General features: G+C 47.1%; 2 protein-coding genes across 12 annotated transcripts; one reads left to right on the top strand and one right to left on the bottom strand.

The window, feature by feature from the left end:
• Positions 1 to 488: 488 nt before the first annotated feature.
• Positions 489 to 4,519, bottom strand: GTPBP8 (GTP binding protein 8). 5 transcript variants are annotated; one of them, XM_079301223.1, is made up of 7 exons: positions 4,166 to 4,516; positions 3,783 to 3,881; positions 3,177 to 3,307; positions 2,735 to 2,834; positions 2,203 to 2,321; positions 1,642 to 1,765; positions 489 to 1,052 (listed from the first exon to the last, which is right to left on the bottom strand). In XM_079301223.1, exons 1-6 carry the CDS (start codon positions 4,457 to 4,459, stop codon positions 1,681 to 1,683), a joined length of 828 nt encoding a protein of 275 aa, XP_079157349.1. In that variant the 5' UTR covers positions 4,460 to 4,516; the 3' UTR covers positions 489 to 1,052; positions 1,642 to 1,680. The 5 variants fall into 5 exon arrangements, with proteins under 5 accessions (XP_079157349.1, XP_079157348.1, XP_079157351.1 ...); XM_079301222.1 differs by having other exon boundaries at positions 489 to 1,055; positions 4,166 to 4,515; XM_079301225.1 differs by lacking the exon at positions 2,203 to 2,321 and having other exon boundaries at positions 4,166 to 4,519.
• Positions 4,520 to 19,502: 14,983 nt separating this feature from the next.
• On the top strand, positions 19,503 to 25,138 carry LOC306805749 (cell surface glycoprotein CD200 receptor 1-B-like). 7 transcript variants are annotated; one of them, XM_079313849.1, is made up of 7 exons: positions 19,503 to 19,758; positions 20,985 to 21,214; positions 21,606 to 21,911; positions 23,084 to 23,338; positions 23,474 to 23,527; positions 24,055 to 24,154; positions 24,966 to 25,138. In XM_079313849.1, exons 3-7 carry the CDS (start codon positions 21,620 to 21,622, stop codon positions 24,973 to 24,975), a joined length of 711 nt encoding a protein of 236 aa, XP_079169975.1. In that variant the 5' UTR covers positions 19,503 to 19,758; positions 20,985 to 21,214; positions 21,606 to 21,619; the 3' UTR covers positions 24,976 to 25,138. The 7 variants fall into 7 exon arrangements, with proteins under 7 accessions (XP_079169975.1, XP_079169974.1, XP_079169972.1 ...); XM_079313848.1 differs by having other exon boundaries at positions 20,966 to 21,214; XM_079313846.1 differs by lacking the exon at positions 20,985 to 21,214 and having other exon boundaries at positions 19,504 to 19,758.
• Positions 25,139 to 25,648: the final 510 nt, after the last annotated feature.

The raw sequence follows: 25,648 nt of genomic DNA, 5'->3' as shown, positions 1-25,648 counted from the left end.
GTAATGTAATGTAAGGTGTTTTGTTCTGAAGTGGGACTAAAACCAGAACTGCACTTTTTTACATATTCAGGGTTATTTTCAGACTTTTTAGTCAAGGTTGAGGCTCTAAAAATTACAGCCTTAATGAGACTGATGCTTTTGGAACATCCTGGTTTTAAGACACTACAAAAAAACTCTTCCTGAAATGTTCACTTTCACCTGTTCCATTTCTATAGCTACTACTGCATTTCTAGGATTGTGCATCCCTTGGGCTGTTATGCCCTGCAGCATTTGGGGATTAGAGATAAAATATTAACAGAATTACAGCAGAAGGTATAAGCTTCTAGCAGAAGCCAGAGAGCCACATTTACTGCATTTCTCACAATCTCCTTTTCTTACATGTATGCTGAAAACAGATCTTGTCTCATGTCTAGTGTGTTACAAGAATTTGCATAATGCAAGAAAGTAGTATTTCTAGTCCTTTTGCACTGTCAGAGTAGTTTAGGAAAGAACTTTCCTTTCTTGAGGTTTAAATACTTAATGCAAGTAACTTTGACAACTGCATAATCACATTTGGCCAAGACATGACCAAGACTGAGTGTCAGGGTTTGACACAGGCACTTCATAGCTTCAGACTAAGTTCTCCTGTATGAGTGCTGCTATTGATAGCTGTCCTTTTGTCCAGTTCTGCCTTGTAGCTGGACATTTTCATTTGCTCTTAGACAGACACAGCTGCTGTGGGATGCAGTTCCCCTAAGGCATCCAGGACACATCAGTGTTGTGCTCCAGCTGCCAGGGTAGAGCCGATACAGATCATGGATGGTGTGCCTCAGATCTGGCAATGCATCCAGCTGGAGCTGCAGAAATTCATGCTGGATTTCAGAACATAGCTGCAGCACTGACTTGTGACAGTGTGCAGGACAGAGCTCCTCTAGATGTCAGTCTTTTATTCCACTCTGTTTCAAGCCAGCACTCATAGAAAAGCAGATCCCTTTAAAGATGTGTTCTTTCCTTCATCCTTAGCAAACAGGGACAACTCAAGTCTGCAAGCAAGGCATGCTATCCTGCTGCACCTACTGAACATAGGACAGAGAAGAGTTAGAAAAGTAAAATATACAAGACATCAAACACACCTTCACAGATAACAGGTTGGCTATTTTCACTCTGTGCAAGCAGGCAGGTTGCACAGCAGGTAGTTTTTGGCCCCTGCTATCCTAACCCTAACCCCAGCTGAGAGAAGTAAACCTCTGTATATCAGTCCACTGGGCAACAGTTTGCTTAATGTTAGGGCTGTAGTTTTTCTTTCCTAGATTAAATGCCTCTTTATTAATGATATTACTAGACTGTCACTAGTATCCTAAATATAGCAGAGATTAGGCATGGAGTAATAGATTTTTGAACATTTCAGTGTAGGGACAGGAAATTATGTATTAAAACTTCCCTTCTCTATGGAGGTTCCCTACTTTTTTTCTCCTTAGCACAATCACGTAGGTTTTATGAAACAGTTTTATAATAACCTGGATTAATTCACACTGCAAACTTCCTGAACTGATGAACTTAATAAAGAAAAAATTCAGCTTTATAAATACTAATTTATTCAAAATTGCCATGTAGTAACTTGGGTTATTTACAATAAAACTCCCAGACCTCTGATTTTGGTACCTTTTGTTCTTGATGAGCCAAGCAGATCAGCAGGTCTTTTCAGCTGGCCTCAACAGTGGGCAGGTTTCCAGTAACATGGGCTACAAAACACCTGAGCAAGTGAACCCCAGAGAACTCCACTGAACTGTGGAAACAGAGGCATAGATGTTCAGTGCCAGATATTGCTGTGTCTTACAATAATAAAGGCAAACAGCCACTGGCTGTGTTCAATTACATGTCCCACAGTCCACCTTGGGAGGAGCCTGCACTTTGGCTATGTAATCCAACAATTACAGCTCTTACTGTTACCAGAACTCCAAATAAAATGGCAAAGCCCACTACTGTGCAGCACAGGGACTGCTGCTCCACTCTGAGAAAGGCCAAAGGAAGAAGCGCCCTTGGAAACTTCACTCACTTGCAGAGAAGGGGGAAGAAGGAAAGGGACATTCTCCCATTAGAGCCCACCCTTCATCCTTGGGGCACAGAGGTGCTGCCTCTAGAGCAGACAGACTTGTTTTAGGTATCTTGCCCTACTGAATTCACCACCAGAAAGGAAAGAGCAGCAGTGAAGAGGAGCTTTACCTGACCAAGAACAGCTGAGGAAAGCATCCCTGAGTGCTCTCCTTTACAAACTCCTGGATCTCCAGTACATTCTTTAACAATACTCCCCTGGAAGCTCGGTCAATTTTCGTTAACACCATCTGCATGGGTGCAGAAAGGGAGGATTAAAAGAAGAAAGAAAGATTATTTTGCTATTAACCTGGAATATCTGTAAGAGTCCATGACCATCTTACAAAGCTTCTGATCATATCTAGGGGGAAAAATGGTCTAACACAGTTCACCAAAACACTCCTACGGCCTGCATAAGGAGTGGGCCTTTCCAAGCTGCTCAAGCTGAGCAGTGAAAAAAAAAAAAATCTATTTAATAAACCACATAAAAATCCCTCTTAAATACCACCTGTCTCCCTCAAACATTACAAATATATTTTATTAACAATAAAGGCTGTGGGGTTACTGCTTAGGTAGGTCAACTTGCTTAAGCTCAGGTGGAGGGTACACACCTTTACAGATTACCTGCACCTTATAACCAACCCAAGAATGAAGCATTACCTACCACATAAGGAATCCCAAATTCTTCCAGCATCTCTATTGCAATGTGATCTGTTTTCTGGAGTCCAACTACACCATCAACTAATAGGAAAGTCCTCTTCAAGCTGCCAGAAATACAAGCAACAGTAGTTGTTACCATTATTTCATGCCTGCTCTGCTACTTCCAAATTCATAAGCAAAAACAAATAACAAGGGGGCTGGGAAGAGGAAGAGCCAAGAAAAGTCATGCATGAAAAAACTGAGGGTCAGCATGGAGCAGCACCTCAGTCTTTCCTGCTGTTTTGATCTGTCTGAGCATGAATGAGTGACACTGCAGAAGCTTCCAGGGAAACGATGTCAGAACTAATGGATGGAAGGAGCTGTGCATTTTCTCCCCTCTTTACATGACACTGTATAGGGGTGTCTGTCTGGCTGTCCCTGTGCTGAGGTGCAGGAAGGTCCCTTACTTGCGCCGTTCCTGCAGATAGGCCTCCACCATCTCAACAAAGTCCCGCGGGGCACGATAGCCGTATCCTGGCATATCCACCAGAGTAAAGTACTTCCCTACTTTGAAGAAATTAATCTTCTTGGTGTGGCCCTGAAGAGAGGATTTAGGCAAGATGAAGCACACGGGTGGTTGTTAAAACAGCTGCTTTAAGCAGTGTACTAGGAGATGCTGTGCAAAACATCTCTATACCAGACCCTGCCAGCCCCAGAACACTTTAAACTGCCTGGTCTCTGCCTACCCATGCAGCAATCCTACATGGCTCTATCCATAAAACAAACTAAAAATACCTTAATGGATCTCTGAGCTTCATTCTTCTCAAAGGGCTTTAAAGCTCACCTGCTCAGGTTGTGCAGCTCCTTTGTCTTCCAGAAGAGCTAGGGCTCCTTCTGCCTCTTCCTGGACTAGGGCAGGGCCAGTACCAGCCATGAAGATGCCCACCAGAGCTGGCACTTTCTATCATTTCAGCCTACTGAAGAGCTTGTTCCCTCCCACCCTTCTCGGCCCTATACTCTGGACTGGTACTAGCTTATGACCCAAAGGGAGGGAAGTTAAAAACGTCACTCACCGGAGTTTTTGACACCCTAACTTCCACTTCTGGAGCCAGTGAAAACAATGCCCGGATTAAAGATGATTTCCCCACATTGCTTCGGCCGATGAAGCACACCTACAGGGGCAGAGAGGGCACATCCACACCTGCCCAGCTCTCGCTGCAGCCAGCCCTGGTCATTTCCCAGCTCGTGCTGACACTGGCCGGGGACAGCGGTGTCCTGTGCCACGAACACGGCAGGCGGCCGAGATGCACAACAGGAACAACACATAAACGATTTAAAAAAAATCAGTAGTAAGTGCCCCACATATTGCACAGCGCTCTGACAGAGCTGCACAAGCACACCACCACCCCTTACTCCCGCTCAGCCCGGTCCCGGCCGAGGGCAGCGCCCGCCTGACCTCGGGCAGGGCCAGCGGCGGGGCGTGCTCCATGCGCACGGCGGAGCTCACGTAGTCGATGGGGTGCCCGCGGTCGGACCTGAAGAGCGCCTCGGCGCGCTGCAGGGAGGCCAGCCCGGGCTGGAAGAGGCGGAACCGCGCCGTGTCGGCGCCGGGAGCCAGGTACCGCTCCAACTTCTGCAGAGGGAACACGATGGCGGTGCGGCGGCTCCGCTCCAGCCGCAGCACCTGCGACAGGGCGGCCAGCGGCGGCAGGGCCCGGCCCGCGGCACCGCCCGCCCGGGGTAGCAGCATCCCGACGGCTGCAGGCGGGGCCGGCCGGCCCCGGAAGGCGGCGGGCGGGACAGCGGGGCGGGACAGCGGGGCGGTGCCCTCGCTTGCCCTCACCCAGCCCGGGGCTGCCAGCGTTCCGGGTGGCGTGTGTGCCCGCTGTCTGCATCGACTCCCGAGAGCCGCAGGTGCTTCCCCGGCCCGGCTGTTTATAGAATCATGGAATGTGCGGAGTTGGAAGGGACACACAAGGATCATCAAGTCCAACTTCTGGCTCTGCACAGGGCACTCCAAGAATCACTCCATGTTCCTAAGAGTATTGTCCAGGCGCTTTGTGAACTCTTCTCAGGCTTGGTACTGTGAGCAGGTTCCTGGTGAACCTGATGCAGTGTCCAGCCACCCTCTGGGGAAGAACCTGTTCCTAATATCCAACTTAAACCTCCCCTGACAGAACTTCAAGCCATTCCCTCGATTCCTGTCACTGGTCACTGCAGAGATCAGTGCCTGTGCCTCCTCTCACCCTCACGAGGAAGTTTACACTACACTGAGCTCTCCCCTCAGCCTCCTCCAGGCTGAACACACCCAAGTGACCTCAGCCATTCCTCACACGGCTCCCCCTCCAGGCCCTTCTCCATCCTCATTACCCTGCAATGGATACTCTCTAATAGCTTTATATCCTTATGTTGTGACCAAAATTCAAGGTGAGGCTGCCCCAGTTCAGAGCAGAGCAGGACAATCCCCTCCCCTGCCTGGCTGTGATGCTGTGCCTGATGCCCCCACAGGACAGGTTTGTCCCTCCTGGCTCCAGGGCAATGCTGGCTCAGGTTCAACTTTCCATCCACCAGGACCTCCAGGTCCCTTTTCATGGCACTGCTTTCCAGCATCTCATTCCCCAGTCTGTCTGTGCAGCCAGGGTTGCTCCATCCCAGGTGCAGAATGCTGCAGTTTCCCTTGTTGAACTTCATACAGTTGGTGATTACCCAGTCCTTTAATTTACCGAGGCCTCTCTGCAGGGCCTCTGCCTGTGAGTGAGTCAACAGGTCCTCCCAGTTTTGTATCATCTCTTCAGCTCTGTCTCCTTATGTATGTTCTCAGTCCAAGCCCAGCCACACTGTGGAGCTGCTGAGGGCTCTGTGTGCTGATGCCGTGTTTAGGGGCAGGGTTAGAGGGTTAGGGAGTGGGGCAAAGCAGCCCTGTCCTATAGCACCATCCACCTCCCAGCTGCAGCCAGTTTTCCAAGAGCTTGTATGATAAGTAAAAATATTAAGTAATTTCAGGGGAAAAAAAATTCATTTCTTCAAGGAGAACTATGTAGAGGTCAGTTTTTATTTTGGATAAGATAAACCCAAACCAAATACAAAACTGTTGGCACCTGTATTCATACTATAGTAAGAAGACCACTGAAGTTTTACTACATAATCAATATGTATCAGTGTGCTGTTTTCCCATTAATAAAACACATGCTTTTTACATTGTTCTTCATGACTACAGTACATAAAGCTGTAAAACCACAGAAGTAAATGTACCTCCTTGAAACATTCCAGCTTCAATAATATTTGAAATATTTGATTTTAACACCATCAAATATAAGTAAACTTCATCAGTGTCTTTATAAAAGTAATACATCAAAATATCCTGATGTTCAGCCTTTCACCCAGGCCAGGCTAGACATCCTGCAGAGCACTGCCTTTCCTTTGAGACTGAGACCCCTTTTTCTTCTGTAGTCACAGCCCTTGTTTAAAGCCCTGTAAGTCTGGATGGTTTAATTATTACAATTAATAGATTAAAGGCCAGGAAGGACCATTAGAAGATAACAGAAGCTACATCCTACTTTCTTTTGTATTGAGCTCAGTTGCAAAGCTATAGGGAGAGAACTTTGATCCCTTAAGAAAAGGGCAGCCAAAAATATACATGTTTCTCAGAGATAGCTTTGAATATTTTGTAGCAAGACAAACTTCTACTGAAATCCATAAGCTGCTTCTCAAATTTATGATCAGTGAAAGTGGTTACAGTGAGAGGTTATTGGTGTAAACCTAGGGGAAAAAACCCTTGTATTCTACCTCAGTCCTGTGAATTAAGTCCTCTTAAAACCTGCTTTGTTTCACAGCAAGACAGAGCTGAAATGTGTGTAGCTCAGGACAGACCACAATCACTTCTAAGTATGCTACATGCATACCTAGAAGTGTGGTCCCAAATAAATCTACAGATTACTTTTATTTGGCTCCAAACCAGTTTGGAACCTACAGGGGGGGCCTCTCTCCTGTCACAATTTTTGCCTATGGCACAAATACTTATAAATGCGGGGAAGAAAAGGCAAAACCTTTCAAGAATCACTTCAGGAACACTGCTAACCCTTTTTTTGGGAGGAGTATTAAAACAGCAACCTAGTTGAATTGAAATCAGTGGTGAATCTATTAACAGAAAAAACACACTGGCCAGAGAGAGACATGTTCATAACCACACCAGCAGGCAGATTTCCCCATTTCTATGCCAAACTGTGACACATGAAGAAGAACAAGTGCTTTTAGCTACTTTTGCCTCAGAGTCCCATACAGCTCACAGCTGCAGGCAGCAGACTTGCCTGCTTCAAATTACCCTGCAGTAGTTACCCCAGCCAGGCACATGTTCTGCAGCACACTACACCCAAAACAGCCGGCCAGACACAGGGGAAGACAGCAGAGAAACTGATCAGCCCATTTAACACCGCATCTGCAGGTGTGATGGTGGGAACTGAGGGGTCCAATTCACTGGCCAGGGTCCCAACTACTAATTAAGTCACTCTTTTTAATATGACTATATAGGTAGCAGGAACAAATTAAAGTAGTATAGGACCTTTTGCATACTTCTAATTGTAGCAGAGTGTGGGATAAACAAGGACATCCAGTGAAACCACATCTAAAACCTGGAGATTGGAACTGTGCATTTCAGTAGAAGGTGTTTTTTTTTTTTTTCTTGGACCAAACTACAGTCTGGGTTCTCTGAGGCAGACCATAGGGAGATGGAAAATGGCAGGTTACTGTGTACAGAGCTGGTAAATTACCAACATTTAAGCCTGCTTTGTATCTGCCCTGAAAGACTGCTTTCTATTGTGCGTGTTATTGCCAAACATCAGGCATTCACACTGACATTGCCTATGGCTCATGTCTGTGGCAGCAGATGTCTCTTTTCAGTTGCTGGTTATGTAGTTCAAATGTTAGGGAATTACTACAAAAGTAATTTAGTCCACATTAAAAACTCTGACAATCATTCCTCTGGAGTTTGAAAGAGAGATCTGTAACCATTGACACTGACCTAAATCCCAAACAATAGTCAAGAGCATGGAGCTGGAAAGAAGTGGAAACCCCAGTTGTCTTGTCTGGTCTGATCTTGTCTATCCCAGCATTGTGAGACAGGTCAAACCATCATTCCTTTCAGATATGTGTGAGAAGAGTAGCCATGAGACCAGCTGGAAATGGAGCTCTGGGAGAGCAGTGAGATGCATTTGGGATGGTTGGTTCAGGTCCTATGAACCAAAACCAGCTGAGGTCTTGAGTTTCATTTCCACCAAGAGAAACATGGACCAAATATTGTCACCAGGAAACATGCTGGAAAGGACAGGGTGAATGCACCAGCCTGCATGTTTTCTTTTGTGACATGAACAGCACTACTGACTGTTTCTGAATATGTGCTTCCCCTTAAAGTGCATCTTCTCTTCTTTTACTTAGAAAGTGGTTTAGGAACTAGAGTTACTAGGGTATGGAGTTTTAAAGGCTAAATTATTTGTATAAATTCTAAGAAGCTCTACATTTTCCTCTATATAAACTATGTGACTGGGGGCAGGATGAAAAATGTCTCTAGTCCCAAGAAGGAATTCAAGGCCACAGATGTCTCAAGGGCTGGATATTCTGAGACATTAACATAAAAAAAAAAAAGCTAAAAATTTTAAAATATTCATTATTCACATTAGTGGAAAAGTTTTTTTTTTATAACAAAGCAATGAAAGAGAGAATAATTATTGTTCACGTGGCAGCTAACACTGCTAATCCCAGCTGAAGAGTTGTTTCCACTGGTTTTGCAGAACTGAAATTCTTTTTTCAATATCTGTGTTAAATGTGATGAGTTTTTTTCTCCTGGACCTAAACTTACATCAATGCTAGGAAAAAAACCCTAAAATTAATATCTCTGAAAGTTGAATGTTTTGGGGTTTTTGACTGTTAAGTAAAAAGAAAAGGAACTTTTCAGGGTGAATGCTGTTGCTTACTTTGGACAGGAGATGGAGAAGAAAATGCAGCTATAACATGAGTCCTGACAAAAACCCTTGTAGCAGCATTAACATCAGCAGCAGCAGCAGCATGAAGCCAATCTTTGCAAAACCCTGCTTTCTCGGGGGCTGAACCTCTAATCACCATTGGCAGCTTGCTCTGAAAGGTCCAGGAGGGTGGCTAAAACCAGAAGTTGTTATGTCTGTTATGGGGAGTGCAGGGGGAGGCTAAGTCACTCTGCCAGAGGTGTGATGTACATCCAGAACCAGAAATAACATAAAGGAAACAGGATGTCATGCAGTTGTTCATGGTGATTGTGAGCTATGAATTCATTTATAACAGAGTCTCAGAACACAGAAGCTTTCTGACCTGAGACAGAAACAATCTAACATCAAAGGACACTTCAAATCAGCTCCAGGGCTGTGCTGGATGTGATTGGAGAGCAGCCAGGTCTCCAGAAGCACAGTTGCTTGGATCTGCTGCCTGGGTCACAGGTGTGGTCCTCTTGACACAATCCTGACATGCTGTCTGCCTTCAGTTTTAGTGTCGGACTGAGAGTTTGGGCTTTCAAAACAAAAAAACTCTCACCAGTCCTCCCCTTGCCAAATCACCCATGAACGACCTTTCCACTGTCCACAGTCATGCAGCAAGTTGCTGTTTTGTGGCCAGACTGTATTCCAGAGACTTAAATCCCAAAAGGCTAATTAAAGAAATACCAATACAATTTTCCAGCCACCACTTTGAATATCAGAGATGAGGCAGAATCTTTAGCAAAAAACCCCATACACAAAACCATTAGGCCTTTCCCCAAAGCAACTGAACTAGGTTGCATCCCATACTGTAAGAAATTCTGCCCCTTTATCAGTTTTCCTACCCTAGTTTTTAAAATGATCCTACATTGTCCAAGTGCCTGCGTCTGTTGCTTCTGATTAAACCCCCAGTGATTAGAACCCTGAAATCTTCTGATTTTCATGAGTTGGACCATTATTCAATGCTGCCTCTGCCAGTCAGTTCTGAACTACCTTATCCACAGACTCTACGGTTGAAACTTTGGTATGTCACACCACAGAGATCTTAATGTGATTTTTGCATCTTGGACCTGCCTTGAAACGTGGGTCATGGTTGTTGCACTTCACTGCTAAACCACACAGTGCTGAAGCTGAAGCTGTGTTGACCTAGGTGCAAGTTGCTATTTGAGATTAATTGACACAATGACTTTTTTGAAAGTATAACTGAAGCAACAAGACATCAGAGATGAAGGTTTCATTATATTGCTGCTGTTGTCTTTTCATAAGAAGTGTAAACAGAGGTTGCCTAACTTTTTCTTTGGACTCATCCAGCATTTTCTTGGAGTCATTTATGGATGCTTGTCTCCTCTCAGATAAACAGCACCCACTGTTTGGGTGAAGAGTAGGGTCAAGGAAGTCAAGGTTGTCTGCCTGCCAGTAATCCCTCCAGTCATGGGTGTCTTGCATCTATTTGACCACAAAATGGAAGCCCTTGCAACCACATTTCACACAGCCACATAAATACATACATCTGCTCTGACTGTAGTTGTAGGGGGAGAGTTCTATTCTTTGAACAGTCAAATAATCATCAAGTCATTTCAGCTTGGTGGCTTCAGAGTGTGGGGAGGTGAATATGTTCCCAATAAAATTAAATTCAGTACATTAATTTTCAGGGAGGTTCATATAACATCTAGTAAAGCTGTCTTTACTGGTATAAGGCAGTAGTCTTAATCATATTGGAAGACAGACAATAGTCTAGGAAAAGGCCTTTAGAGATCTTGCATAAATTAAGGCATTCTTCTGTCTCTGCACAAAATCCCGCAGCTCAATGCTCACTTGTGTGTGTATGTGGGGGAATATAGGACCAGAATATATTGAGAAACAAAACAGTGGTGCAGAAAAAAGCAGCCTTGACCTCACTGTAGCTGTACTGTTTTCAGAGGTCTTGGGTTGCAATACAGGATGTGACCAGAAATGTGCATTCTATCACCATCTGTTGAAGCTGGGTAGGGCAGTGACCCTTATCTCCATGGCACATATTATCTGCTAATGGGCCATCTTAAAAACCAGGTGGGGCAATCACCTTTATCTTTTTCCACAATCCATCCTCTCTCCAGGAGGATATAATCTGCTAATGGGCCATTAAGTCCCACTGTATGACTGATAAAATTACATCATTCCATTGGGAGATGCTCCAGCCAGGGGGAGGAGCCAAGCCTTTCATAGCTAGATAAAAAACTGAGATTTTGGACAGAAAGATACCTTCTTTCTGCTGGGTTCCAGAGGAAAGCTAGAACTTTCCACATAATCACTGGACCTTTGGAGGAAACCTGCACCCTTCTACAGGAGCACTGCTCCAGGTGAACCACATCTGCCACTGCAGGAGGATGCAGCCACCATTTAATGGGACTGCTACCAACATCCTGACTGACGGGGTGTCAGTTTGTGTTCTGACTCTGTCAGTGTTTTGGGATTGTTCTTTGTAATACTGTACTTCTATTTTAATTTTTCTAGTAAAGAACTATTATTCCTAATTCCCATCTTTGCCTGAGAGCCCCTTAATTTCAAATTTATAATAATTTGGAGGGAGGGGTTTTACATTCTCTATTTCAAAGAGAAGCTTCTGCCTTTATTGGCAGACACCTGTCTTTCAAACCAGGACAAGAGGAAAGGAGTTGTAATATAAATGTACATCATGCCTAGATACCCTCCCTCTTTGTAGGGGAGAAGTGATTGCCAGTGCCTTTTAGAGAAAATGTCTTTGTCTATTACATGTGTGGAAGGACAGAGTAGGTAGAATGAAGAATTTTTTTCAAGAGACTTTGTTTTTAATATGTTGAGCAACCTTTAAGTGGTTAACTAAAAATATCCTTCTCCTAATTCCCAGTGATAAAATACTTACTGCAAGGGTTAAAAATTTTATGTTATTTGAAATACATGTTTGCTTGAAATAAACATTTAGAGTTGTTAGCTGCAAATTGAGCTTTATCTGAACTATACAAATATGTTGTGTAAATCAAAGATGGATTGTAGTGAAACTTGGAGATAATAATCTGAATATTTATGATAGTTATAACAGGTAGACCTACGAGCTTAAATATTACTTTAATATTAACAGCAAGAGTGGCTGGCACATGGATGAGGTGCTGGAGTGTGTCCAGAGCAGGGAAGCAAAGCTGGTGAAGGGTCTGGAGAGTAAGTTCTGTGAGGAGTTGCTGAAGGAGCTGGGGTTGCGTACCCTGGAGATGAAAATTCTGTGAGGTGACCTCTTCACTGTCTTTAACTATGTGAAAGGAGGGTGTGGCCAGGTGGGGATTGGCCTCTTCTCCCAGGCAACCAGCAATAGGACAAGAGGACATAGTCTCAAGATGTGCCACAGGAGGTTTAGGTCGGACATCATGAAGAATTTCTTCACAGAAAGGTTGATTAGACATTGAATTGCACTCTCCAGGGAGGTGGTGGTCACTGTCCCTGGAGGTGGAGAAGAAACCACTGGACATGGCAGTCAGTACCATGGTGTAGCTGACAAGGTGGTGATCAGTCACAGTGTTCGGGGTTGAGTGTTTTTTTGTTACTGCGTCAATTGTAAGAATTTTTCCCATTATCATGCCAATGGAGCTGGCCGGGTTACACCCAGGGTCCCTGATGGGTCCAGACAAAGGGGGTGGGTGGGGACGGCCCCCAGAGGGGCCTCTGAGGCTTCCGGGAGGGCACTCACGTTTCCGGCGAGCCGGGAGGAGGACGCCTGGGATCGTTCAGCCACGCGGCCGAGCACAGGAGAGCCAGACCCTCTGCGATCACCTGCCCTGCATCTGCCCCGTTTCCAGCCTCCTGCCTCTGCGGACACAGCTGATCCCCCGGACACACACGGTGAGCGAGGAGCCACCGCCCTCGGTGAGGGTGAGCCCGTTCCCGCCCGAGACCAGCGTGGCCGCTGCTGCCCCTCCCCCCTCCCTCCTGCCTTCGTTCCCGTCTGCCCTCTGGCAAATCCGGGCTCTGGACTAAGCACAGAGACAGCGTGCTTGCATCTAAAGGGACTGACACCGAGTTATCTATTTCGTTCTGTTAGCAATTTTAACTGTTATTGTTTTCTGTTTGTATAGTTAGATATATTAGTAAAAGAGCTGTTATTCCCACCCCCCTTATCTCTGCCTCAGAGTCCTTGATTCAAACAATTGTAATACTTGGGGGAGGGGAGTGGAACCAAAGTCTCTATTCCAAAAAGGGAAACTTCTGCCCCTACTGGCAGACACCTGTCCTTTCAAACCAGGACAGATTTTGGCGCCCAACGTGGGGCAGAGGACACTGAGTTGAGAGTTAACACAGGAATAACAGCTCTCTTAACTGGCAATATGTTGTCTGGTTTAATCTGGTTTGTGTTCCATGTGGCCACAGCCATCTCCCTCCCATTTGTAAGCTCTTTTTTGAATTTGGGCCCCCTCACCAAGGTTGTTGTGGCTATTGTCCGATTGGTTTGGTGGATTGATTATGTCAGGAATTCATGGGTTTTTAATTTTTTCTGGGAAGCGGTTGCATGGATCCGGAACTATCGTACTCTAACTGCGTGTTTCTGGGGCTATTTCAGTAATGGTACTTACTGTGAGGTAACGAGTGCAAGGGAAATTTTCTCCCAAGCCATCACCCAGTTTTTTGAGGCTACCCCACTGGTTCTCAAGGATTTCAGATCTGTTGTAATTGCCAGTGCTATTATACAGTGGCTGGTGTTGCTGGTAGGCTTGTTCTACTTAGCATTCAGAAACAAGGGAATATTGGCTTGGACAACAACTCTGATATCTGCCCCAGGGACTAGGGATGTTGTCCCAGAACCTGCCTCTGCCCCAGAGACTAGGGATGTTGTCCCAGAACCTGCCTCTGCCCCAGAGACTAGGGATGCTGCCCCAGAGCCTGATGCTGCCCCACAGCCCACCGCAGAAATGAGCCACCCAGAGTGGGTGGGGGCTCTAGTGAAGGATATAGGCCAAATGCTGAAAGAGCAGAGTCAGATGTTGAAGGAGCATAGCCAGATGATGAAGGAGTATTTTTCTCCAGCTGGTGAGAAACCCTCCCCCTGCCCTAAAGAGGGAGAGTCAGATGGTGCTGCAGTGGAACCCGTAGATGTCGTATCTGTCCAGGTTCCAGCTGGATCACAGGAGCAGCCACAGCCAGCAGCAGTTGCTCCTGTGGAAACTAGGAAATCTAAGATTAAAACGAGGCACTTAGATAATGGGGATCAGCAAGGAGGGTCCTCACAACCAGCAAGGGAGCCAGAGGTTGAGATTGTCACCGAGTCCCTCTCATACGATAGTCTCCGTAACCTGCGCAAAGACATTGCTCAGCGGGGCCGTGAGCCTTTTACAACTTGGTTACTCCGGGTCTGGGACCTTACGGGAACAGGTGTTCAACTGGATTGAACTGAGGCCAGGAATTTGGGATCCTTGGCCCAGGATTCAGGTGTGGACCAGATATTCGTAAGGGAGCAAGGCCTCCTTTCCCTCTGGGACCGGCTTTTAATGAGTGTGAGAGAGAAGTTTTTACACAGAGAGAGAATGCAGGAGCACCACTGTAGGATGTGCTGGCAGACCCTTGAGGAAGGGATCCAGCAGCTGAGAGAGACAGCAGTATTAGAGGTACTCTTTGGGAGGGATGGACAGCATGACAATGACCCTGACAAGGTCAAGTGCACAGGGCAGATGTTATGGAATCTGGCAACCTTCGGTCCATCTCAATATACCACCTACATAGCAATGATTAATGCCGATAACAGTCCAGAGACAGTGTGTTCTGTTGCCAACAAACTCAGAAATTTCGAGAGCATGATGAATGGCCCAATGCAAGCTAATGTCTCTGCTGTGGCCAGGGACCTCCAACAAGTCGAAGATAGGATGAGGGATATGAGAGAGGAGATGATAGAGAGAATAGAGGAGGTGAGGAAGATCAGCGTAGCACCAGTACGAGTCACAGGCCCCCAAGTCAGAGCTTCACGTCCCCCAGCTAGGGAGAGAGGGTACACCTCACGAGCTGACCTGTGGTTTTTCCTGCGAGACCATGGGGAAGACATGGGAAAATGGGATGGGAAACCCACTTCTGTCCTGGCAGCACGGGTGCGTCAGCTCAGGGAGGGAAATGCTAACCGAGGGAGCCGCACTAAAATGAAGGTAGCCTCAACCTCCCACAAGCAAGGTGCAGGGTATTACAGCAAGGAGGATGTTCTGTCAGATCCCCTGGAAGGAACCTCCACTATGTATGCCCAGGAAAGAAATAATAACCAGGGCTAGAGGGGCCCTGCGTCTAGCCAGGGAGAGGCATGGGATGACAGGATTTATTGGATAGTGTGGGTGCGATGGCCTGGCACGTCAAAGCCACAGAAACATAAAGTGTTAGTTGATACTGGTTCACAATGCACCCTGATACCATCAGAACATGTGGGGAAGGTACCTGTTTCCATTGTTGGGGTGACGGGGGGATCCCAGGAATTCACTTTGCTGGAAGCTGAGATTAGCCTGACAGGGAAGGGGTGGCAGAAACATCCAATTGTAACTGGCCCAGGGGCACCGTGCATTCTAGGCATAGACTTCCTCAGGAACGGCTACTACAAAGACCCAAAGGGGTTCAAGTGGGCTTTTGGAATAGCTGCTGTAGAGACAGAGAGCATTAAGCAGTTGAACACCTTGCCTGGACTGTCAGAAAACCCCTCTGCAGTAGGACTCCTGAAAGTGACTGAGCAACAGGTGCCAATTGCCACCATGACCGTGTACCGCCGGCAGTACCGGACAAATCGAGATGCTGTGATCCCCATCCACAAAATGATCCATGATCTAGAGAGCCAAGGGGTGGTCAGCAAGAGCCACTCACCCTTCAACAGTCCTATCTGGCCTGTGCAGAAATCTGATGGAGAATGGAGACTGACTGTGGAGTATCGGGCATTGAATGAAGTGACTCCACCGCTGAGCGCTGCCGTGCCGGACATGCTGGAACTCCAGTACGAGCTGGAGTCCAAGGCAGCAAGGTGGTATGCCACCATTGACATTGCAAATGCATTCTTCTCCATTCCTTTGGCAGCAGAGTGCAGGCCTCAGTTTGCTTTCACCTGGAGGGGCGTGCAGTACACCTGGAACCGACTGCCCCAGGGGTGGAAGCACAGCCCCACCATCTGCCACGGACTGATCCAGGCTGCTCTGGAGAAGGGTGAGGCTCCAGAACATTTGCAGTACATCGATGACATCATTGTGTGGGGGAACACAGCAATGGAGGTGTTTGAGAAAGGAGAGAAGATCATCCAGATTTTACTGGGAGCCGGTTTCGCCATTAAAAAGAGCAAAGTCAAAGGACCTGCCCGAGAGATCCAGTTCCTGGCAGTGAAGTGGCAGGATGGACAGCGCCAGATCCCCACTGAAGTCATCAATAAGATCACTGCAATGTCCCCACCAACAAGCAAGAAGGAGACACAAGCTTTTCTAGGTGCTATCGGCTTTTGGAGAATGCACGTCCCTGAGTACAGCCAGATTGTGAGCCCTCTCTACCAGGTCACTCGCAAGAAGAACGATTTCCATTGGGGCCCTGAACAACAGCAAGCTTTTGCCCAGATCAAACAGGAAATCGCTCATGCAGTGGCCCTTGGCCCAGTCAGGACAGGACCAGAGGTAAAGAATGTGCTCTACTCTGCAGCTGGGAACCATGGTCTGTCCTGGAGCCTTTGGCAGAAGGTGCCTGGTGAGACCCGAGGCCGACCCCTGGGATTCTGGAGCAGAAGCTACAAAGGATCTGAAGCCAACTACACTCCCACAGAGAAGGAAATCTTGGCTGCCTATGAGGGAGTTCAAGCTGCCTCAGAGGTGATTGGCACAGAAGCACAACTTCTCCTGGCACCCCGACTGCCAGTGCTGGGGTGGATGTTCAAAGGAAAGGTTCCCTCTACTCACCACGGCACCGACGCCACATGGAGCAAGTGGATTGCCCTCATCACGCAGCGCGCCCGTATTGGTAACCCGAATCGCCCTGGGATTTTGGAGATAATTATGAACTGGCCAGAAGGTGAAGATTTTGGTCTCGCTGATGAAGAGGAGCAGAAGCAAGTGACCCGGGCTGAAGAAGCTCCACCGTACAACCAGCTGCCAGCAGATGAAACACGCTACGCCCTTTTCACCGACGGTTCCTGCCGCATTGTGGGGATGAACCGGAAGTGGAAAGCTGCCGTATGGAGCCCCACACGACAGGTTGCACAAGCTACCGAAGGAGAAGGTGGATCGAGTCAACTTGCTGAACTCAAAGCTGTTCAGCTGGCCTTGGACATTGCTGAGAGAGAGAAATGGCCAAAGCTCTACCTTTACACTGATTCGTGGATGGTAGCCAATGCTCTGTGGGGTTGGCTGGAAAGGTGGAAAAAGGCTGACTGGCAACGTAGAGGAAAACCAATCTGGGCTGCTGATGAGTGGAAAGACATTGCCACTCGGGTAGAGAAGCTCCCCGTGAAAGTCCGTCATGTGGATGCCCATGTTCCCAAGAGTCGGGCTAATGAAGAACACAGGCACAACAAGCAGGTAGATCAGGCTGCACAGATAGAGGTCTCAAAGATAGACTTAGATTGGGAACACAAGGGGGAACTGTTCCTGGCTCGATGGGCCCACGATGCCTCAGGCCATCAGGGCAGAGACGCCACCTATAAGTGGGCACGAGACCGAGGGGTGGATCTAACCATGGACAGCATCTCTCAGGTTATTCATGACTGTGACATGTGCGCTGCCATCAAACAGGCCAAGCGGGTGAAGCCCCTCTGGTATGGGGGGCGATGGTCCAAATATAAGTACGGAGAGGCCTGGCAGATTGACTATATCACACTGCCTCAGACACGCCAGGGCAAGCGCTACGTGCTGACCATGGTAGAAGCCACCACTGGATGGTTGGAGACCTACGCTGTGCCCCACGCCACTGCTCGGAACACCATCCTGGATCTGGAAAAACAAGTCCTCTGGAGACATGGTACCCCTGAAAGAATTGAGTCAGACAATGAGACTCATTTCAAAAATAGCCTTATAAACACCTGGGCTAAAGAACATGGCATCGAGTGGGTGTACCATATTCCCTACCATGCACCAGCGGCTGGGAAAGTCGAACGGTGCAATGGTCTGCTTAAGACCACCTTAAAGGCACTTGGTGGGGGGACTTTCAAGAACTGGGAGATCAATCTACCAAAGGCCACATGGTTAATGAATACCCGAGGTTCCACTAACCGAGCAGGCCCTGCCCAGTCAGAGCCCTTGGGAGCAGCAGATGGAGATAAGGTTCCCGTGGTACACCTGAGAGGCATGTTAGGGAAAACTGTCTGGGTGAACTCTGCTTCCAGCAAAGACAATCCTGTTCGTGGGGTGGTTTTCGCTCAAGGACCAGGTTGCACTTGGTGGGTGATGCAAAAGGATGGAGAGACCCGATGCATACCCCAAGGGGACCTTGTTCTAGGGTGAACTATATATGATACTGTGCCTGTAACTACATGTATGTATATAATTTAAAGGTTTCAATATGATGTAGCATGATGGCATGGAAAAATTCGGGGTGGATAATGTTCGGGGTTGAGTGTTTTTTTGTTACTGTGTCAATTGTAAGAATTTTTCCCATTATCATGCCAATGGAGCTGGCCGGGTTACACCCAGGGTCCCTGATGGGTCCAGACAAAGGGGGTGGGTGGGGACGGCCCCCAGAGGGGCCTCTGAGGCTTCCGGGAGGGCACTCACGTTTCCGGCGAGCCGGGAGGAGGACGCCTGGGATCGTTCAGCCACGCGGCCGAGCACAGGAGAGCCAGACCCTCTGCGATCACCTGCCCTGCATCTGCCCCGTTCCAGCCTCCTGCCTCTGCGGACACAGCTGATCCCCCGGACACACACGGTGAGTGAGGAGCCGCCGCCCTCGGTGAGGGTGAGCCCGTTCCCGCCCGAGACCAGCGTGGCCGCTGCTGCCCCTCCCCCCTCCCTCCTGCCTTCGTTCCCGTCTGCCCTCTGGCAAATCCGGGCTCTGGACTAAGCACAGAGACAGCGTGCTTGCATCTAAAGGGACTGACACCGAGTTATCTATTTCGTTCTGTTAGCAATTTTAACTGTTATTGTTTTCTGTTTGTATAGTTAGATATATTAGTAAAAGAGCTGTTATTCCCACCCCCCTTATCTCTGCCTCAGAGTCCTTGATTCAAACAATTGTAATACTTGGGGGAGGGGAGTGGAACCAAAGTCTCTATTCCAAAAAGGGAAACTTCTGCCCCTACTGGCAGACACCTGTCCTTTCAAACCAGGACACACAGGTTGGACTCAATGGTATTGGAGGTCTTTTCCAACCTGTTTCCATGATTCTGGGCTATGAACTGTAACCACCATATTACAAGATTATGGGGCCAACCCAAATCCCCACCGACATCAATCTAGGAGAATGTGAAGGTGACCATGTAGTAACCACTTGGTAATGGAAAAGAGAGCCAGTGAAGAGTGAGAAGATGCCAGACCCTAATATTGCTGTGGGTCCAGACTGTCATGTGAGGGATGGGGAATCAGATTGTAAGGGTATAATTGCCCAGGGGATTCTTTTGAGTTCTCTAGGTTGAGCTGCCAGATGTCATAATTGATTTGTGCCAATAATCCTGCCAAATGTAGATGACAGCCTTGTGTTAAAAATTTTGTTAACAGTGGGCTCCAAGCCAAACATGAAAAAATCCCACTGGTTAGGCTTCTTTCAAGTTCTGCTGTAGACTTTGTCTTCTCAGAATAACACAGGGAACAGTGGGCCGGAAGACCACTGGACAGAGAGCAAATACAAACACCACTTCCTCTCTCCTCACCAATTCTCATCAGAGAAAGCCTCATGTTAAGAAGAGGAACCAGCTCTTCATAACTGCACTGTGAGGCTCTCGGAAGCAGAGGAACAGCAGTGACTCTTCAGGAACACTGTCAGGGAATGTTGGGGACCTCACAGCAAGATAGAGGGTGCAAGAAATCCTTCTCACCCACGAAAGCAAGAGCTACTTTGAAAGTTGTCAGAATGAGCATTTGCACCATTGTCCTTCTCACCATCGCTGCAGTCAAAGGAGCTACAGGTACTTCTGATGGTACTTTGGCACCACCTCTCTGTTAAGGGCAGGGGAGGAAAAGGCAGGGTATTGGAGTGATATGCACTCCACCCTTCTTTGGGAAAGAAGATTCTGGTAGAAGGGATCTTTACAAATTGCTGAAAGGACTTTTGGGTGGAAAACCAATAACGTGCAAATCAAAACATTTCTTGCTGCAAATAGATCTTTTCAGTCTTTCAATTGTCAAGCAATGGGGTGCTGAACTTGGACTTTTCAATGCTTTGATGAAAACTGGTAATGATTTTGTTGGAGTATGTCGCAGCCTGGGTGTCTCCTTAGACTTGAGATCACCTCAGCAGGACATAAAGGTGGTCTGGGATTTGGGTTTTTCTGATGGCTGCTGAGGTGAGACTGGAGGAGGCTGCTCTCAGAGGTTTCAAGGTTGTTTATTATTTCTTATCTTAAAAGTTCTTTGTCCAGCTAACAGTGATCTGTTCAGCCAGACATCTAGGGCGGAATCTGCCTGGCAGAGGCAGGTCTTATCTTTTATACTCTAAATTAGGTACTTCATATTTACAGTTACTTTCCAATACACTACAGCTTCATAACATTTTCCAGCTTTGTCCCCATCCAATCAAGGGATGCCAAGGTGGCATTCCAACACGGATGGAGTGAATAGAAAGGAGGAAGAAACATACCACGCTCCAAATCCTCCATCTTAGCTAAAACCTTCTAATATAAGCATTCCTAAAAATCTATCTTTTCTACATTCTAACAGTCTAATTTATACTCTACTTATTTTCATGGCTTGTATTTCTTCCCTCAATGTTGGTAGATTTTTCCAGAAATTTTTCCACAAATCCAGCCCCTGAGACTTCTGGATCTCATTCCAGGGTCTTTGAGAGCTTGGCCAGAGGGGTCTCAAGGCCTCCAGGGAAGCCAGAGGAACACCCTGGACTCCCACAGGAGTCCACTCCATATTTTTTAATTAAAAACATGATTGTTGAGAGGTTTTATGATCAGTGTGATCACCCTGTCAAGCTCTACTCTTAGGTCTCAGTGACTTGTCCTGACAAGTGAAGTATAATGAGATTTTAAGACACTAGATTCAGAATGAAAATTTTGGTAAGACTTAGAAGAGCAAATCCAAAAGATATGGGATCTGAGAATGCAGCTATAATCCTTTCCCTCCTTAATCTACATTAATTATGCAAATTCCTGGTTGTTTTTCTAGTTTGCTTTTGTTAGCACAGGTGGAACAGGTCACAAAGCAGTGATCTTGAGTGTCTTGAGGATCTCTGCATCTAATAGCAAACAGGAATGTTTTCTCTCCAGTGAAATGCCCTGGATTCCTCAACTATTTCTTCTGTTGCTGCTATAATCAGGGAAATTGGTTCCTAGAACTTCGGAGCATCAGGGCAGAAATCGTCACCTTGTGCTTGACTCCACTGTAAGGGTGGCTCATGTCCAGAACAAAAGTGGGGTGAAATTTTTCACACTTTAATGCTTATGCTGTACTGGGCAGTGATGCTAAGGGAAAAGGCAACCTGAGAGATCTCCACAGAGAAATGGGCTCTGCAACTCATTCAGAGTCTGCTTGCCAGTCATGTTCTTTATCCATTACCCCAGGGAGAGGACCTATCAGAGGGAGGGAGTGAAAATAAGGCTCAGTGTATGTGAACACAGCCATGAAACTGGAGATGTGTTCCTGCCTAAGGAGAGAATCACAGCACTTGGCTGGCACAAACGTGGCCCCATGCTGGCTGGTGTCCCAGTGGAGACATTTATTTGTGAACTATTTGTGACCTCCAAGGCCATGAGTGACATCCCTGGGCACTGTCTCACATGTTCTTCTTGTTCTTTCTCTCCTTCAGGGAGAAATATAGTGATGATTGTGGGTGACAGTTCAGTTCTCACCGGCCTTATCGAAGGACAAGTAAGTGTGATAACATGGACAATAACTCCCAAGGCTGGAGACCCTTGCACTTTGGTATACAGGATTGATACAAACATGACACACAGAACAAACTGCAGTGACAACATCAACTTGACATTCAGAGCAGGTCTGGCTCCTGCCCTTGAGATACAGCAAGTGGGAATAGCCCAGGAAGGAATGTACCTCTGCGAAACGGCATCAACAGATGGGAATTTCCACAGGTTGTACCACCTGACCGTGCTGGGTAAGGCACTCCTTATTCATTTTACAGTTTTCCAAAGGATCATGTCTGGGCCTGGACATACAAAGCTCCTCTCCCCATGCAGCAGAGGAAGTGTGCAGTAAGAAGTGGAACTTTTTTTTTTTTTTTTTTTTAAGTGAAGGAGAATACATTTAGATTAGATATTTGAAAGGAATTCTGTACTGTGAGGGTGGTGAGGCACTGGAATAGGTTGCCCAGAGAAGCTGTGGATGCTTGAAGTTTTAAAGACAAGACTGGATGGGTCTCTGAGCAGCCTAGGGTGGTAGAAGGTGTCCCTGCCTATGGCAGTGAGGCTGGAACTAGAGGATCTATGAGGTCCTTTAAAATTCCCTTAACCTAAGCCATTCTGTATGGGAGCTAAGACAGAGAGTACTGTGGATTTAATTAGCCATTGCAGTTTGATAACCAAGATGCCTTGGCAAGAACAAACAGAGCTTTGAACGTTATAAGAAGATTGGATCGAGACTGGTGACAGGAAAGAAGATTGAATCAAGTAGAAATGTTAAATTTGTTGGTGTGATGCTTAACCCAATAAATGTAGGAAAAACTTACCAGCCTTCCTAAAAATGGTATATACACATATGTAGTTTACAGTAAATTCAGATTCTGATCACTAGTCAGTAGTCACCATCTGTCTCTCTTTACTGTCAATAATTCTGTAATTCTTGATGGGATAAATTCAGCATTTCATTGGTAGTAGCTGCCATATCACTTCTCTTTATTTTCCAAAACTCTTCCTCTTTCTTGTTTCATTTCCCACTCATTAGAGATGACTGTTGTGAAGCAATTTCTCATGTACACACAGATTATGTGAATGGCTGTGATAAGGCTCGCTAGTGTGGGGGAGAATTGTGCAAAAGGGAAAAAAGAGACATGTTCTTGGTTTCTTGTGCTTTGGGCACACATTGATGCAATGGGATGGGATGGGATGGGATGGGATGGGATGGGATGGGATGGGATGGGATGGGATGGGATGGGATGGGATGGGATGGGATGGGATGGGATGGGATGGGATGGGATGGGATGGGATGGGATAGCACCTCCAGACTTCCTCTCCTCTTCTGGCTGGGTTCACTTTGGGTGGAGAACACGAGCAGCCCAGCCCAGCTGTGGCAGACTAAGCCTGTGTGTCTCCCCTTGCTGGTGCTTTGCAGCCCCCCCGAGGCTGAGCCTGCGCTGTGACGAGCAGGGCAGCCCCGTGTGCGAGGCAGCGGCGGGGAAGCCGCCGGCTCAGCTCTCGTGGGTCCCAGAGAGCAGCTCCACTGCAGAGGAGAAGCACCACGACAATGGGACAGTGACTGTTGTCAGCAAGTTCACAGCGTGTAGCACCAATGTGACCAATGTGACCACCTGCATGGTGTCCCACCCAGCTGGGAACTGGAGCCAGTCCATAGCCTGCCGTTCCTCAGGTGAGCTTCCCTTTGTGTGTTTGGTGTTCAGAGCCCTATTCAGCCCTCTGCTCATGCACCAAGCAAACATGAGTGGCACTGGCAAGATTGCAGCCAAGTGCTGTCAGAACTGTAATGCCCTTTGTGAAATTGTAGGAAAGGAGATGAATGCAGTGGATTTGCCACCCACCTCCAGGGATGAATGGAAAGGTGGGGTTAATTCAAAAGGTCATGACACCCAAAGCTCTCAATGGTACGATCACCCAAATCTATGTATTGTAATCCAGTGGTGCCTTTACATGTTGCTAATTGTTTGGTTCCACACGGGTTGTGACAGGAAGACTGAAAGCCAGCTTGCAGCTTCCCAAGACTGGCTGGTAGGTGAAGGCTTTAGGGAGTGAAGCTGAAGTTGATGTTTTGTGCCACTATAGGTAATTGGCTGAAATACTCAGGTGGAAGAGAATCAGAGCTGAGATTTGCTGGGATGCACATGCAAGGCCTGCAGCAATGCTGTGGGCAGAAGTGGCCATACAGCTAAAGACAAACTTCCTCCATCAAGGACATGGGGGGGTGTTGTTTCTTCCCAGTTACGTGTCGGGCACTGTATTCTAGCTGCCTTAGGTCATCCTCTGAAGTACAGCACACAGAGGCATTGTCCAGGAGATGCCATCCTGACAGAGGCACAAGGGAAACAGGGTCTGTGAGATGTACCTAAAACAGCATCTGTTTCTCTTTAGAGAAAAGTGAATGCTTTCTTCACTGTGTCATCAGCTTCACCAGCCTTGCAACCCTTCTCTTCTTGATGGCTGCTTTTCAGCTCTACACCTTCTTTAATAGGTATGTATGGGAAATAATACACACAAACCACTTTGGCCCATCCAGAGAAGCTTAGAAGGACTTCTGGTACTAATTCTTGTCAAGCGTGGTCACCTCAGTCTGTCACAACCCATCAGTCCTACACATGTTCATGAAGGTTTGTCTGAGGACTGGAACAGCTCTGTTGGGGCAGAGGGGGAGGGAAGGGAGTCCATACCTGACTCTTCTTGCTGCCATTAACCATTCTGAAGATAAAATACAAAGGGAATGGATAGGGGTTCTTCACCTGATGGAGGTATCTGAATAAAGATTGCCAGGCTATGAAGATTGAAGAAGCAGCAAAAAACCCATTTGAGCTCAGAGCCAGACTTTTGGTCTCTTTTGTGCTAGGTAAAAAAGCCAGAGAAGGCAGAGTCAGTATAGAAAGGCAGGAAGTATTGCATGAGAGCTGAACAGGTTGCTGCTGTTGTAACTGCTGGGGATTTCTGGCAGCTTGGCTGATTGGTCTGTCTAAACTGGCCTCTCTGGCACAAGGTGCAGTTGCTCCCCCGAATTCCTCTGCAAACACCACAGAGGCAGAACTAACTACTGTCTTTGAGTCACACTTTAGCTCCACTCTGTGCCAGGGCCCTTGGCACTCTCCTTTGGGTGCTGGCTGGAGCATGGCCAGCTCTGGTCATGCTCATGTGAGACCACAGACATGAAGCCTTATGGTATGTGTTTCTCCAACAAATAAAGGAAGGAGTTCTGGTTTTACACTCCTAGAAACCAAAATTGCCTTCCCACAACAGCCTTGTCCTCACACTTACAATATTGGTGCCTTTTTTCCTAGGACAATGTGAAACTGTTGGAAACCAAGAAAGCTTCCATCTGCAGAGTATCTGGGCTTGAACAGAGATGGAAGAAAGTTTTCTTATGTGTTGGTGATGTGGCCTGCAGCAAGAAAACGGCTGTACCAGAGCTCTCAGAAGGAAGCAATGCAGTGCAGGGCAGCCAGTGTAATTGTGTAGAGCATTCAAGCTGGCTCTCACCCTTTCCTGGTGCAGCCAATAAACTGGTATAAATCCCTGCCTGAGGAGGTTTCTGCAGGACACCAGCAGGATGCAGACAGTGATTCTGCTGGCACAGCACCATGAAACTGCTCCTTTCACATTTACAGACCCAGTTCCTTTGTGTCCATCTGTTGACACATGGAGCTGTTTGGTCACAGCAGAGTCTGCATTCTGCAGAGCTGACACACTGCTGAATGTGAATGCACCCAGAGATAAGAGCTAGAAGCATAAACAATTCAGAAGCTAAAAAAAAAAAGCAAACTGCTAATTATTTATGGTAACCTGACTACCTGGAGGCCAGCAAGCAGAAAACCACAGGGACTTTAGCTGATAGTTGTAGCTTTCCTGGTGTCTGAGTTTCCACAGTTCTCATCAGCTGCGTGCCCACAATTTGTGCTCAGCTCCATCTCCTCTGTGCAGCAGCTGAGCAGCTCTGAGCACCTGCCCCTGCAAACCTCTGTGC

The sequence above is a fragment of the Erithacus rubecula genome (assembly GCF_903797595.1).
Source record: "Erithacus rubecula genome assembly, chromosome: 1".
Lineage (NCBI taxonomy): Eukaryota > Metazoa > Chordata > Aves > Passeriformes > Muscicapidae > Erithacus > Erithacus rubecula.
This window is presented reverse-complemented; position numbering and strand designations above follow the sequence as displayed.